At 56.7% G+C, this 14,802-nt stretch overlaps 4 protein-coding genes across 4 annotated transcripts; 2 read left to right on the forward strand and 2 right to left on the reverse strand.

Moving 5' to 3' along the window:
- Window positions 1–197: 197 nt before the first annotated feature.
- Window positions 198–1,431, reverse strand: LY79DRAFT_577208 (26S proteasome subunit P45 family protein; the record flags this gene model as incomplete). Its single annotated transcript, XM_060559863.1, has 2 exons — window positions 198–1,132; window positions 1,197–1,431. The coding sequence occupies 2 exons, from the start codon at window positions 1,429–1,431 to the stop codon at window positions 198–200; spliced, it is 1,170 nt and encodes a 389-aa protein (XP_060417504.1).
- Window positions 1,432–3,794: 2,363 nt separating this feature from the next.
- On the forward strand, window positions 3,795–7,389 carry LY79DRAFT_508898 (sodium/calcium exchanger protein; the record flags this gene model as incomplete). The annotated part of the gene is made up of 3 exons (XM_060553997.1): window positions 3,795–3,993; window positions 4,117–6,908; window positions 6,961–7,389. The coding sequence occupies 3 exons, from the start codon at window positions 3,795–3,797 to the stop codon at window positions 7,387–7,389; spliced, it is 3,420 nt and encodes a 1,139-aa protein (XP_060417505.1).
- Window positions 7,390–8,404: 1,015 nt separating this feature from the next.
- LY79DRAFT_508869 (oxidoreductase molybdopterin binding domain-containing protein) lies at window positions 8,405–10,203 on the forward strand (the record flags this gene model as incomplete). Its single annotated transcript, XM_060553994.1, has 4 exons — window positions 8,405–8,566; window positions 8,638–8,826; window positions 8,884–9,869; window positions 9,990–10,203. The coding sequence occupies 4 exons, from the start codon at window positions 8,405–8,407 to the stop codon at window positions 10,201–10,203; spliced, it is 1,551 nt and encodes a 516-aa protein (XP_060417506.1).
- A 205-nt stretch (window positions 10,204–10,408) lies between these two features.
- LY79DRAFT_543826 (fungal-specific transcription factor domain-containing protein) lies at window positions 10,409–13,664 on the reverse strand. The gene is made up of 7 exons (XM_060557078.1): window positions 13,431–13,664; window positions 13,208–13,342; window positions 12,825–13,111; window positions 12,690–12,760; window positions 12,002–12,633; window positions 11,779–11,949; window positions 10,409–11,719 (listed from the first exon to the last, which is right to left on the reverse strand). The coding sequence occupies exons 1-7, from the start codon at window positions 13,511–13,513 to the stop codon at window positions 10,744–10,746; spliced, it is 2,355 nt and encodes a 784-aa protein (XP_060417507.1). The 5' UTR covers window positions 13,514–13,664; the 3' UTR covers window positions 10,409–10,743.
- Between the last annotated feature and the right edge of the window lie 1,138 nt (window positions 13,665–14,802).

A 14,802-nucleotide genomic window follows, 5' to 3' on the forward strand; every position in this document is an offset into this window, starting at 1 on the left:
TTAGCCGTACAAGCGCCACTTGCGAGCGCGCGAACCGCGCGGACGCTGTTTCCACCGCCATCCTTTGCCCGCCAGTCCAACTCCCGCCAACCCAGCAAAGATGTAGTCGTCGTTGTTGTTGTTGTTGTTCTTGTTGTTGTTTCTCTCTCCCCGTCTCTCCTTTTCTGTCCCCCAAAACCTGCGGCTCCTCCGCGCGCTTACTTCCAGAGCTTGCCGAGCGATACCTCCTTGTCGTCGTGTTTGTTGAGAATCTTTGCGGTTGCGAGCTCAAAGTCCTCCTGGGTGACGTGGACTCTGCGCTCGCGGAGGGCGTACATGCCGGCCTCTGTGCAGACACCCTTGAGCTCGGCGCCAGAGCAGCCGTTCATCTTCTCGGCGATCTTTGTGAGGTTGATGCCTCTCGTCAGGTTCATCTTGCGGCTGTGGATACGGAGAATGTCGGCGCGGGCCTCGACGGACGGCGGGGGGAACTCGATCTTGCGGTCAATACGTCCGGGACGCAGCAGGGCGGGGTCGAGGATGTCGAGACGGTTGGTGGCCATGATGACCTTGATGTTCTTGGTGGGCTCGAAGCCGTCGAGCTGGTTGAGGAGCTCGAGCATGGTGCGCTGGACTTCCGAGTCACCGCCCGAGGAGCCCTCGACACGGGAGGAACCAATGGAGTCGATTTCGTCCATGAAGATGATGGAGGGGGCGTGCTCGCGGGCCATGACGAAGAGCTCGCGGACCATGCGGCTACCCTCACCGATGTACTTTTGCACCAGCTCGGAACCGGACACTCTAATGAACTTGCAGTCGGTGTGGTGTGCGACGGCACGGGCGAGGAGCGTCTTTCCCGTACCGGGAGGGCCGTAGAGCAGGACACCCTTTGGTTGTGCGATACCGAGCGACTCGAAGAGCTCGGGGTGCTTGAGGCCCAGCTCGATCACCTCCTTGATTTCCTTGATCTGCTGGTCCAGACCTCCAATCATATCGTACGTGCTGTCGGGGACCTTCTCGACCATCATGAGGGAGACGAGGGGATCGACAGAGGAGGGGAGCATCTTCTCGAGCTTGTAACTATCGGACAGCAGGGTTACCCGCTTGCCGACGGTGAGCTTTGTGATGTCGACATTGTCGGAGACGTCGACGACTGCGGGTGGGTTAGTGTTGGGAAGCGATACGGGATGCATCGTGAGCAATGGCGAGTGACGTACCGTATTTGCCTTCGGGATGCACCTTGACCAGGACCTTCTTCGTACTCATGACCTTGACGACCTCGCCGACATAGGAACCGGGCTGCTGCAGCAAGCCCAGCTCCTCCCGCAGTAGCCTCACGCGGGAGTTGTAGTCATTTCTTTGGGCTTCGAGGCGGCGGAGGACTGCTTGACCCTTGAGGATCTCGAGCTTCATGGCCTCGATCTTGTTCTGGTAGTAGCTATCGAGCGCCATCGTGACGGATGCCCCGAGGGATTGGAAACCGGGCGGGAAGTTTGCGGTTGCTTTCGATTTGGGGGACGGTGACTCGGGGCGCTGAGTAGGGGAAAATCAATGGGCCGTCGAGGGCGGGGTTTGCGATGGTTTGATGGTTGACGTTGCGGGGGTTGGGAGGGTCGTCGTGATGGAAGCTTGTCGTGGTGGGAAGCTCGCAGATGGGTTCCGGAGTGACAGGGCTGGAGGTCTGGCTGGCTCCGTCGGTCGGTCAGTCAGCCGTAGGCAAACGACCGTCGACGCGTTCAACTGGTCCGGGTCACGTGATGAAACCAGGTCGCCGGATTGCCACTCGGCGCTTCTACTCAAGCTTGAGCTCGGGCCAAGTCTATCGGATAAGAAGATATTCCGGTCCCGGTCTTCTGGAAGGGTTGACAGTCCGTCCTCCTTTGCACACTGCGACAAAAGATGCAGTGGAATGCAAAGTGACGTTTTTCTCTCCCAGTTGGGAAAGTGGAGTGCAGCACGAGGACAGAGCACATGTTGAGCAACAGTACAGATACGGGTGGGGGAGGGGGCATGAGCGATAACGAATCATCATCACCATCATCATCATCATCATCATCATCATCATGAAAACGCGCGGCAGAGAAGGCGTGTAGGTAGGTAGGGTGGCACAGGCTACACGACTCCGTACAGCAATGCCCATGTGGCGGGACTCGACTCTCTCCGCGGAAGGGGGCAAGAAGAGGAAGAAGAAGAGAAAGAGACGACAGACACACTGACAGGAGAGGATAGGAGAGTGTTCTCGGTTCGCGTATGGCGGCCGATTGAGGTTGCGCCCTGATTCTGAAGGAACCAGACGCTAGGCTGATTGGGGCGGATGCTTGGTTCGCTGTTGCTAGGTCTGGATCACAACACGCACGATGATCCATGTTGTTGACCGCTGCCGCAACGTCGCCGTAGTGGGTTCTGGGACAGAAAAGCTCCACAGCACCTTCCCGCGCGACCGCCGCAAACGCCAAAAGCACCAAAAGCACCGCTGGGTCTCCACTAGGTAGGGACTGGACTGGGCTCCCAACCATCAATCATCCGCGGAAGATCAGAGACAGTACGGATAATGTACTCTGTACACAGACAGACGTAAACACTAAACGGCATGGCCTTTGCCTGATGGTGGTGATACGCTCATGGTAAAAGGGACGTTGGAGACATCGATGGGTGAGAACTCAAACAGGGTCCTTCCTGTCAGTTCGTCTCTGGCTTTCCTCCCATCAGATCCTTCCTACCATGTTGTAAACAACTGTATCCGACATACCTTAGGCACAAACGAAAAGAGAGGACCAATCACACACACAAACAAACTATGGCGCTTGCCTTACCAGTACTTGGTCAATAGCATCTTCCATGTCGTTCCTTGCTCCAAACATTTATCAACGGGTGTGCACATGACCGCTACTTGCAGATGCAACTCATTCAGATGCAAACCCAGTTAACAGCGGACAACGCCCGAGTCAGACTGCAAATCTGGGGGAGAAGGCCAAACATTCCAACTGCTCCACCCCCTGCCACCTTTTGTATAGGTACCTGTAGTTTTAAGACAAAGTATCCGTAGGCACCTCCTGTACCTTACTTGCGTGCACTTGCACTGCGCAACATCGGATCATCACTTTACCACCACCAGCATCCTACCTTGGATAGATAGATACATAGTAGATAGATAGGCTACCCAGATCGAACTATATCTTGCGCCGCACAGGAATGGGCAAGGCGAGACCTCACTCTCTGTTCCACTCGTCATTCCCCTCTTTTTTTTTTTTTTCTTTGTCTGAGGCCTGAAACTCTCGTCTTCTTCTTCTTCTTCCACTCTGTTGTGCTTGTGCCTGCGTGTCCGTGTTGTTTACAATACCTTCCTTCCCGTACTCTGCTTGCGCAACCGTCCCTCCCCTTGCTTACACTGCCTCACCTTCCATTACCAACACTGCTTACCCAAACTACCTACCTACCTACCTACCTACCTCTAGGTACGGCTACGGCTACGGCTAAGCAATCATCAGTACGGTATCCGTACCCCTTCAACCCTTTCTTTTCCTCATCCTTTCCGCCCAGCAACCCTTGGCCGCCCGACCTACACTCTCGTTGACACCGACTCGTCGACCGCGACAGCCCAGTAAGGATACTCGGGCTCTCCGAGGAATCCTCAAATCTCACCTCCAACCTACCTAACCTACCTAATACACAACTGCCGCGTCTGCACTGGTAACCCACATCTACGGCGCCTTGCCAATCTCCTCCGCCCATCTTTTCCCACCCCCCTAAACACTCCATCGTTCTCGAAAAAGCCACGCGCTCGCTCTATCGTCGCCCTATCGTCGTAGCCCGATATGGATCCCTCAACTGGGCCGGGCGCAATAGCCCATGAGGAGTCCCACGATAGCTCGACCGCCGCCTCGCCCACCGATACTCGTCATCGACCCTCAAGGTTTGACTCCTATGTCGCGCCCCGCGAAGACGGTTTGTCCGAAAGTTTCCAGTCATTCCAGTCCACCGATACGGTACGGAGGCGCCCAGAAGGTGGCTATGGTACGTACGCCCGACCCGCTGCTGCATGCCCAGAAACTCAATACCACTTGTCCGTCTGAGTTGCCGAGTTTACACAACAGAAAACCCTGGCTGACATCAAGCCCCCGCTTTGTGCCTTTGCAGGCTCTATACATACCCAAGGTTCTGGTTCGCAATACCCGGCTGAAACCTCAGCTCACGACCGTTCTCATTCTCGCTCCACCCAAGCTGCCCGATCGCCCATGATGGGTCCCGAACGCCCCAAAGCCTCGAGACCCCGAAAGCCCCCGATGCCCCGTCGACTCTCGACAAACCCATCGGCACCGCATCGCGGCGAGGTCTTCTCGGCCGATGACGATATCTACGAGGTCGAGGCAGACGCTGCTGAACGCCATCAAGGTCAGCGTGCTAACATCTATGGCACACGCCGTCGACCCCAGCTGCCGACGACACTGTCGCGCGTTCAGTCCACCCACGGCGAGAACAATGAAGACGAGGACGACGAGGACGGCGGGCCGCGAACCCCCCGAGCCGACGAGAACGTACCCGAAGAGCTGGAGGGCGACCCCTCTGTACACCCCGATGAGGAGGATATCGGAGTCGAGTCGGATGGTGACGTGAGTGATGCAGAGAGCTTCACACTCAAGGACCGCCAGCAGGCCATCAACCAAACGCATCCCTTTGGTATAAGATTGTGGAAGCCTGCCCTGTACAAGAAGGATCGTTCGGTGCAGAAGAATGCCGAGGGCGACATCCACTCGACTCCTGGCGGCAGAGTGCACAGCTGGCTCCTCTTCTTCAATCTCCTTTGGACATTGCTGTTTGGTTGGTGGATGGCGGCTTTTTCGGCGCTCGGTGCTGTCGTGTGCTTCCTGTTCGCCGCGACCCCGAGCGGCAGAGAATACGGCAGAGTTCTCTGGGGACTGGCCGCCTATCTGTTCTATCCATTCGGCAAGTTTGTCCGCCTGGAGCAGGACGAGGCCTACCTGCACGAAGATCAGGGCGAAGGACGAAGCATATCCGAGTATGAGCAGTGGCAGAACGGAGATATAGAATACGGCCGCCTGTTCTTTGGCCCAGAAGGCTTTGAACGCACCCGGTCGATTGTTGGCCGCTCGCGCAGGAGCATCGACTCGGAGCCGAGTGAGACGGACAGCCTCTTGGGCCGCTCTCGACGCGGCGATCGGTCCCAGACACCGCCGCAGACCAAGCGCCGACTCTTTGGAAGAGGACAGTGGAACATTGGACGCGTCGTCTTTTTCCTGTTCTTCTACCTGCTGCTTTCCCCGTCGCTGATACTGGTTTCCCTTATCTGCTGGTTCTTCGTCTTCTCCATCCCAATGGGTAAAGTCACCATGCTGCTGTTTGACCAGCTGCGACGACACCCATTGGCGCTCTCTTTCGAGGCCGACATGGTGCTCGCCCGTACCGCCGACACGCCGCAGTCGTCGATCCTCTTGTGCACCTACCGCGCGGTTGGCATCAAGTACTGGAAGTACACCATTGATGGCACTAACGTCTTCTTGATCAATCTCATGGGTGTCGTCTTTTTCGTCATCTTCGACTGGCTGGTTCTCGACAACGTCCTCCATCTCGACCTCTTCATCACCTCGCCTGCCTTTCTCTTCATTGCCGGCCTATTTTCCATCGTTCCGCTTGCCTACTTCATTGGTCAGGCTGTCGCTTCCATCTCGGCTCAATCATCCATGGGAGTCGGTGCCGCCATCAACGCATTCTTCTCTACCATTGTTGAAGTCTTCCTCTACTGTGTCGCCCTTAGTCAAGGCAAGGGCCATCTTGTCGAGGGAAGTATCGTCGGCAGCATCTTCGCGGGTATTCTTTTCCTCCCTGGCCTGTCCATGTGTTTCGGCGCCATCAAACGCAAAACGCAACGATTCAATGCCAGATCTGCCGGTGTCACTTCAACAATGCTGCTGTTCGCCGTCCTCGGCGCTTTCGGCCCCACGCTTTTCTACCAAATCTACGGCACCCATGAGCTCAACTGTCTGGACTGCGTTAGCCACAGCGGAATCGGAGGTGGCCTGTCGCCAGTTGGCGATGGCCGTGACTGCAAGCGATGCTTCTTCTCACAGACTCCAGCCCTGAACGACCGATTTTACCTCGAAGCTGTTCGACCGTTCTGCTACTTCTGCGCCACGTTGTTGTTCCTTTCTTACATCGTGGGCCTGTGGTTCACTCTGCGAACTCACGCGGCCGTCATCTGGAATTCCGAAATCGACGAGAAGAAACATGAAGAAGCACACGCTCATGCCAGACAATCGGGGCTTCACTCATTCGCCGAGACCACTGGCACCTCTGTCGACGTCCGCGACTCCCACCTTTACAAACGCATTCTCGGCCAGTCGCTGAAGCAGGTCGGCCTTGCGACAAAGGGCGACGACGCTTCCCGCCACGACTCCACGACTGGATTGGGACTGGCCCCGGGCAACGGCGGCGTCAGCATCCCGCATGTCGTGCCCCCCAAGTCAAGCGGCAGCGACACAGTCCGCTCAACCGTTCACATCCCAGGATTCTCAGAGGCCGAAAACAACGCTCTTGTCCGTGAGGTCGCAGAGATGGCTGCCACTGCAGCTACAATCGCCGCGCGGGAGCGGATGCCTCGCAGAATCTCAGCACAGCCCGGAATTTCGAGTGCAAATCTTCCCCGCACCCCTGCTCTGCGTACCGCCGCGGTCCCTGAGGCCGAGGATCTCGCGGCTGCCAGCACTGTGCAGGTGCCTCATGGTGGCCACGACGCCCCCAACTGGAGCCGTGGCAAGAGTGCCATCATTCTCATGGGAGCCACTGTACTCTACGCCGTCATCGCGGAGATTCTGGTCGACACCGTTGATGTTGTTCTCGAGGGATTCGCCATTGACGAAAAGTTCCTGGGAATCACTCTGTTCGCCCTAGTCCCCAACACGACTGAATTCTTGGTAAGTTCGGATCTGCTGTAAGCCACCCGAGATGTTGACTAATGTCCCATAGAACGCCATCTCCTTCGCCATGAACGGCAACATTGCACTGTCCATGGAAATCGGCTCTGCTTACGCGCTCCAAGTCTGCCTGCTCCAGATTCCGGCGCTGGTGTTCTACTCGGCGTTTTGGGCGACCACCGAGGGTGTTGAGGACGTGACCGCGCGCACCTTTGCACTCCTGTTCCCTCAGTGGGACATGGTGACGGTGATCATCTGCGTCTTCCTGCTCAGCTACATGTACGGCGAAGGCAAGAGCAACTACTTCAAGGGTAGCATTTTGTTGTTGAGCTATCTTGTGGTTGTTGTTGGTTACTACCTATCAGGCTTCACTGAAGATGCCATGAGCATGAACCGTTTCGACATCATGGGCGCCGACGGACAGTACTCGTCTTACAAGACGGTCGGTCGTCGCCTCAATGGCGCCGTTCTCCAAGGATAGGGGGGTTTTACAAGTGAGATGAACGACGACGGGGTTCATGATATCCGAAGCGCAGCGAATATTATTAATTGAGCACTTGTCGAATTGTTTGAGTTGATTAGGGCGGAAGAAGTTGGGTGGTCTGAGCAGATAGCAACTTTGGCATCGGGCAGTCCGCCAAAGGACGCGGCTCATTACACGATTTGATTTTATCAAGCAGGCGGCTACAATGGTACGCTGACGGCGTTACGGAGAAAAGGACGTATTACCTAGATCATTACCTTTTTTGTTTCATCGGGGCTCATTCCGAATTTACATGCTTAATATCAGACCTCCGGACCATTGTCATCCTTGTCATGTGTTAGTGCCGACATAGGACGCGGGTCTCTCTTCGGCGACTTGCATCTGCCAAGGGCCCTTGATTTCCTGCCCGAATGCACTAAAGACGCAGACGTCATCTTGTTTGGACAGGGGATAGGACGATCATCGTCATGACTTACTTGGTGGGGTGGCATAATGGCAGCAGCGACGGTAAACAAGTGGGAAGGTATCTTGGCTCTGGGTGAGACTACGACGGGAGAGACAATTTATCAAGGCATGAAGGCCTGGCAGTCGGGACGTCGAAGCTTCTGGAGCGGGGGTTACATTCAAGAAAGCTTCAGTATCGCTGACATATCCGTGATGCAAGTTAGCGGCAGTCGAAACCATATTCTTCCCCACTCTATGGAGCAGGTCAAGTCTTGATGTGTACATGACGGCATCGCATCACCATACAACACTCTCCATTGGTTATGCTGCGGACACATGCTTCCCTTTTGGGGTAGCGGCGGCCATGCGGCCGACAGCTCGGCATGATTGCGCTTGATGAGATGAGTCGTGTCCTGGACGAGCTTCCGGCTTGATATAGCCGGACGCGACGGCCGTTCCTTCTGTATCAACGCCGCCTTCCTGTTCGATTTCGGGCCAAACACACTGGTCTTGAGTACGTTTTGCCTACTTCCCATAGGAATCTTACAACAAAATCGATCGATTAACCATGGCTCCTGCTGAGCCGCATGCCATTCCCTTCAGGGCGAAGGGCGAGATCCCCGAATTCAAGGAAGAGAGGCAGGGCTGGAAGGGCTACATTGAGTGGGAGAAGTACCCAGAGAAGAAAAAGCAAGTTGAGGAGATCATGGCCCAATATGACTTTCCTGACGTGAGTAATTAATCGGGCGACGTTTCGCAAAATCAAGGCCCATGGTCGTTCGTGCTGATACTAATCTCAAGCCACCTCAATATCAACTCGGACCGCTGCCCGACACCAACCCTATTCTCACAGGTGAACGATGGAAGCAGTATCACTATGCCCTCGGACTGGGACACCTGGTCGACATTAGCTGGGACATTGTCAAGAAGGAAAAGGCCGAGGACATGATCCACGTGCTCCAGTTTCCGTACAATGGCGAGTCCCCGCGTGTAAGTGGCCACGAGGCCCTTCGGAGCCGTTGCAAACGAATCTGACACCCTGTACAGAAACGCCTCGTCGAGAAGGAGTTCACCGACAACAAAGACTACTTCGTCCGCAACCACGGCGGCATCCCCGAGATCGACGAGGACAAGTACACGCTCGACATCACGGGCCTCGTCAACAACCCGCAGACCCTCACCCTCCACGACCTCAAGACCAAGTTCCCGCACCAGAGCAGCGTCGTATCTCTCCAGTGCGCTGGCACACGCCGCATCGAGCAGATCGCGCAGTATCCAGGCGACGGCGACGAGCTCATCAATGCCCCCTGGGGCGAGGGCGCTATCGGCACGGCCCGCTGGACGGGCGTCAGCTTGAAGAAGGTGATCAAGTACTGTGGCGGTCTAAAGGATGGCGCGGGCCACCTCGAGTTCTTCGGCGCCGACACGTACTTCAAGAAGGGAAAGGTGTACAACTACGCAGTGAGCGTGCCGTGGCGCAAGGTGAAGCTGAACGAGGTCCTCCTCGCGTGGGAGATGAACGGCGAGCCGCTGCCCAAGATACATGGCTTCCCGCTGCGGACCGTCGTGTTCGGCTACATTGGCGCGCGGAGCACAAAGTGGCTAACAGAAGTCCGGGCCATACCGCACGAGAGCGCAGGACCAGTGCAGCGGCGGGAGTACATCTACTATACGCCGCAGATAGGGAAACAGAACGCCAAGTATAGCAACGGCTTCTCGATCCAAGACATGCCCGTGTCGTCGGCCATTATGACGCCCAAGGACATGGACCAGATCGTCCATGACGGCAAGGTGACGCTGCGCGGCTGGGCGTACTCGGGCGGCGGGCACTGGCCCGTCAGAGTCGAGGTCAGCTCCGACGGCGGCTCTGTGTGGTATGAGGTGCCGTACGACAAGATGACTAAGAAGTACTTCCACGCGTGGCGGCTCTGGGAGATTGATATGCCTGTGGACGCGGAGGGATGGCTGGAGTTCTGCGTGCGGACGTGGGACAATTCGTGCAACACACAGCCTACCTATGTGCGGTCTGCTTGGTGAGTCCCCCCCCCCCCCCCCCCCCTTTTTGTCCCTTTCTGCTTCATACACTCCATCCCCATTCCCTATCCGGTCCGAGAACGAGGATAGAGAAGAAGGACATACTGACGATGGTACAGGAACTGGGACCTCCACGTCACGTCCTCGTGCCACCGTATCAAGATCTACAGCATGAACCGGTCCCGGCCCGCGACGGCCGCCAGGCTGAAGGAGCTCGAGGAAAATGGGGATCCCGTTGTTCCGATCACGCATCCCGTCAAGATAGATCTAGAGTCGGATGAGGAGTACGAGAGAAACATGGCGGCACAGGGTGGCCGGGACCCGGAGGAGTGAGAAGGGGGGTTGTTTGGTGGACAGAGATGCACACGCTTGCCCGTCGTTTTGTGGACAGGTTAGGGTTCTGCAGTACGCTCCAAATGCGGCTTTACAGCTCATAACGCGGCTTTTACGACGCCCGTGACACGTGAAATCTTGCGCGTTTCGACTATACCGACCTGGTTAATCTTGCTCTTTGCTTGGCCTCAACTGATATGGCTCACTGTCTTGCCCATGGCCCTCTACGCCACAGACTCGTCACGCCAAAAAATACATCTATGGAAACAGAACATTGACTTGGCATGCATATCGGCATCTCGGACTGGAGCACGATGTCTGCGTACCATATCAGTAGGCTCCAGCAGTGCTTATTGACGATTGGCGCCACCCAGCATGGGCAGACCTGGCCTGTCTACGTTGCTGAGATGTACATGCAATGCTTCGCAGTTTGAGATTACAGGCTGACAAATACGGGTGCCGAAATACTGGCCCTCCGATCAAGAAGCGTTGATAAAGGCCGCTGCGTTCACTTCCGTCTCTCCCAGTTTCTTTCTCTGTTCAAAGACCCATCCAGTTCCCATTTACGTTCTCGTCTAGGCCGTCAAAACCCGGCACGTACCCATTCCCGAACATGGCCGAGAACTCGTCGAGAGCTGGTGGCATTGGCGAGAGGCCCCCATCAAGTCCGAAGAACGGCATCGCGGGCGGCAGTGACGCCGTGCCCTGTCGCCCCGCCCCAGGGGCGACGTGTCCGCCCTGACCTTGGCTCCCGCGCCCAAACATGGCAGGATGCGGCGGGATGGGCAGCGCCGCATCGAGGCCCCTGTCGCCCCTCGCATCCTGGGCCGGCGTGTCCGTTTTCCACAGCATTTCCCATTTCTTAAACCTTGCGTAATCCGACTCCTTTGCGGAGCTGGAGTCGTCCGCCGTGTCCAGTCTCGAGATGGCACGCTCGAATGCCTCGATCAGCGACATCTCGGACTTGGCTGACTCGCCACCCGCCGACATCTCTTTGAGCATCGCCATGCCCTCTCTCAGCGCATCGCGCAGGTGGTCCGTTTTCTTCTGGAGGCACTGCGTGATGATCACAAGCAACGCGGCGCGACAGGAGCTGAACTCAGTGTACGACGCCCTGGCAAGGCCGACGCTGTTGCGAAGCAGACGGCACGTCTCTACCACGCACAGCGCCGCATCGACGCAATCTGCGACCAGGACCGAGCGAGGGTGTATTTTGCCTGTCGAGCTGCTCGTTCGCGGCGGCGGGACTGAGTCTGCAGGCGACCCGGACGAGCTTGCGGTGCTGCGGGCCGAGTCCCGGGGGAAGATGAAGGGACGGCCAGCGAACATTCGGACAAGGCAGTATTCCAGTCTCAGGTGCATGGTGGGCCGGAAGACTTCGGGGCTCGAGGTAGGGTCTTTGCAAAATGTCGGCTCCGGGAGGCTGTTCCACCAATTGTGGAGTTGGGCTTTCATCTCGACGAGCTTGGCCATGCCTTCGGGTATCTCGTGCTTTTCGTACGTCTTGAATAACGAACTACGGATGAAGGTTAGATGGAGCACTGGCGGCAGGGGGGGGGGGTATTGATGACCGACATTTGGTGGGCTATCCGACTCAAGGCGTTGTTGAGCTGGAGTGTTGCCAACATGTGTGCTGTGTTCGGCGGTGCAGGCCCCGGCCAGATATCTGTGCGGTCTCGTGGTAACTCTGCATCGACATCGCTGGCAGCGATGGATACTGGTCGGCCGTGGAATATGCCAATGCGCCTACGATGAGCAGTCAGCACGCGTCCAGACCCTGCGAAGAGATCTTTCGCACTTCTCAGTGGTATAGGCCGTCCACCACACCCGATTCCTCGTCTCACGGATGACGGGATCAATGGCGTTCCCGGGATACTTCCGGTGCATCCCGTTCTGAATCGCCAGCTTGACTGCGAGGTTCAAGTAGACGTACGACAGGCCCGAAGCATCGAGCGGGAGCGTATATAAGCCGATCAAAAGACATGCCTGGACGCTTTCCAACGATGATATTGTGATGACGTCCGGGACTAGTCGGCATGCCTGCTGGTAGAACATGATACCAATCGTATCCTCTGAAAAGGGGCTCGAGTCGGCAGCAGCACTGGGAGGACCGCCTCTCTCGTCACGAGAATCTAGATAGGCATATTGCGTCCCAATGGCGAAGATTATGAGGATCATGCACACAGTACCGACGTCTCGCCGTGTGAGGGACGCCGAGTTCTCGTAAACCAAGTCCAGCTTCTCCTTCAGCCAATGACGTTCGACGTAAAAGTAGCTGGTCTCGGCATGGTTGAAGAAAGCGTGGACCAGGAAGTCGGCGACGTAACGCGGCGGCAGGGACGACAGTGAAGCCACCGCGTTTGAGGACGACTGCAGTTCTTCCGGGCGGTAGTACTCCTTGAACTGTGTTTTGGGACCATCCGGGGCGTCCTGGACGATGGTCAATAAGACTTCCCCCACGGAGATACAAGTTGGAGCGGACCTACGTTTACACACTGCTCGATCCACTGCTTTATTCTCATGGAGAAGTTCCAGTGCGAGAACTCGCCCGAATAATCTGCCAATAGTCAGCAAGGCGCCTCTGGTCGGACGTTCGAGCCAGCCCGGGGCCACCCTCTTACGTGTGATATTGTTCTCCAAAGGCTGCACCGTGATCTCGTCTACCTTGAAGGAGTCGGAGCTTTGCGATTGCACTTCTGCCTCGACGCCGACTTCCGGCTCCATGGAAACATGCGCTCCAGCCCCGGCCCTGCATGCCTCCGGGCCGGCACGTCCCTTCTCGACAGACTCGGCCAGGGTCTTTAGTGTCTCGGCATCCAGTGTGCTCTTGCCGGTGTAGTGCGCCAGCAACCGCTCCATGTAATGCATCCTCTGTCTCAGGTGAGAATCATGTTGCGGGGGGTGCGGTCTGTGGCATCCCCCGAGGGCCTGGTCAGCCAAGTGTTGGCGCAATCATTGGGATCTATACATGGATTCGTATACAATGGGGAGGGGAGGTACCTACCTTGCCGAGGCCTCGGACCCGGGCTCATCTCTGGTGGTGGGCGTGAGGAACTCACACTGCCGGCGCAAGCGGGTGCACCGGCGGCAGGGGACTCCTCCGTCGCATTTTTCTTTGAGTCTCCGGCATCCGTCGCAGCTTGAGTCGCGTCAGCATGGGCACGACTCTTTGTCAATGAAAATTTGCAACGAGAGAGAGAGAGAGAAATAGTTGGGGATCATCCTACGCTCGAACTGCCCGCTTGCGCTCTTTGTCGGCGACACGACGCTGCTTGTGTCGTTGCAGACGCAGGCTGTCCTCGGGGTCCATCTAGGCACAGTACGGCTCGGAAATGCGATAGCCGATAAGCGTAAAAAATGATCACGTTGATAGCACGCGGCGGCGCCGATCGACAGGGCCAACCGAGGGCCCGGGCCGGTGGTGGTAGATGCAGGTCCGGAGTCCGGAAAGGAAGGTCTGCTGTCTCTCTCTCCCTCTCTCTCTCCCTCTCTCTCTCTCTCTCTCTCTCTCTCTCTCTCTCTCTCTCTCTCTCTTTCTCTCTCTCTCTCTCTCTTTCTCGGTGTCTCGTCAATCCCTTGCCATTCCACGGTGCAGGACGGGCATGGTATGTGGATGTGGATAAAGTGAGTGAATTGAACGAGAGGTGGTCCCGGGGTTGTGTGTGATGGGCTAAGATAGGCGGAGACGAGATGCCCATCAACGTGCCTTCCTCACACAGGCGAGGCAAAATCTCGGCGAAACCTGCGCCTCGGCGGGGGACCGGAGCACGACCCGCCCTCCTTCCCCTCCAAAGACGCGGGGGAAGCCGTCTACATCCTGGTCGGGACCGAAAAGTGCACCGACACAGATCCTTGAACCCGGGACCTGGACCTCCTTAACTCGTTGTGTCTGCTGAGTGGTTCAAGATGAGATAAATCTCCACGTGGCTTGCTGCTAATTAGGTAGGCCGTGGATACAGCCGCCGTTTCTCGTCTTTTTGATAGGTATATTAGAAACAAGCACCTCTTCCTGCCGGGACTTTAGTGACTTCCCCGGCGGGCTATCATTCCGCCTAATGCTTACTCTAGACATCTGCATGTTGTGCGGCGGACTAGTGACCACGAAGGAGGCGGACATCTTTGCTAGACAGAAGAATCGCTGGATTCCCATACCCCCGACAATCCGCAATGATGAACTGCCCCGGCTTCCACGCAACCGGAAAGGTCCAATACCACGGGAAAACCGAACCAGTGCTTAGGTTGCAAGCTGCAGATGAAGTCAAGTGGGCATCGGCTGCGCTCCTGCCGATATCCTCCGGCCCAGCCAGACCCGGGGGGGAAGCCCAGCACTCCTTAGACTTGGTAATGGGTTTTTGCGGCGGGGTGTGTCCGAGACCGGAGGCCGATCCGGACGTGCCCACGGGACCGGCAAATTGCCGGTCCTTGTGCTGTACGAAGGACAAATCGCATGGGCGCAGTGACATTTACAACCAATCGGCTTTATGACGCGACGATTAACGCATTGAAATCGAAAAGGTGGTTTTTTGGTAAGTTGGCCCTGCACACAGGACTGTGATGCAAAAGAAAAAAGAAAAAGAAGAAAAAGTACCACTAAGCCGA

Source organism: Colletotrichum navitas (assembly GCF_030913465.1).
Source record: "Colletotrichum navitas strain CBS 125086 chromosome Unknown LY79scaffold_11, whole genome shotgun sequence".
Classification (NCBI taxonomy): Eukaryota; Fungi; Ascomycota; class Sordariomycetes; order Glomerellales; family Glomerellaceae; genus Colletotrichum; species Colletotrichum navitas.

Excerpts from the sequence above, each read along its gene's own strand:
- LY79DRAFT_543826 (XM_060557078.1), bottom strand. The coding sequence starts at position 13,513 with ATGGACCCCGAGGACAGCCTGCGTCTGCAACGACACAAGCAGCGTCGT. Across the intron at positions 12,634-12,689 it reads GGATCGAGCAGTGTGTAAAC|GACGCCCCGGATGGTCCCAA; the intron begins GTAGGTCCGCTC and ends ACCATCGTCCAG. Across the intron at positions 11,950-12,001 it reads ACGGCCTATACCACTGAGAA|GCGCATTGGCATATTCCACG; the intron begins GTGCGAAAGATC and ends TGCTCATCGTAG.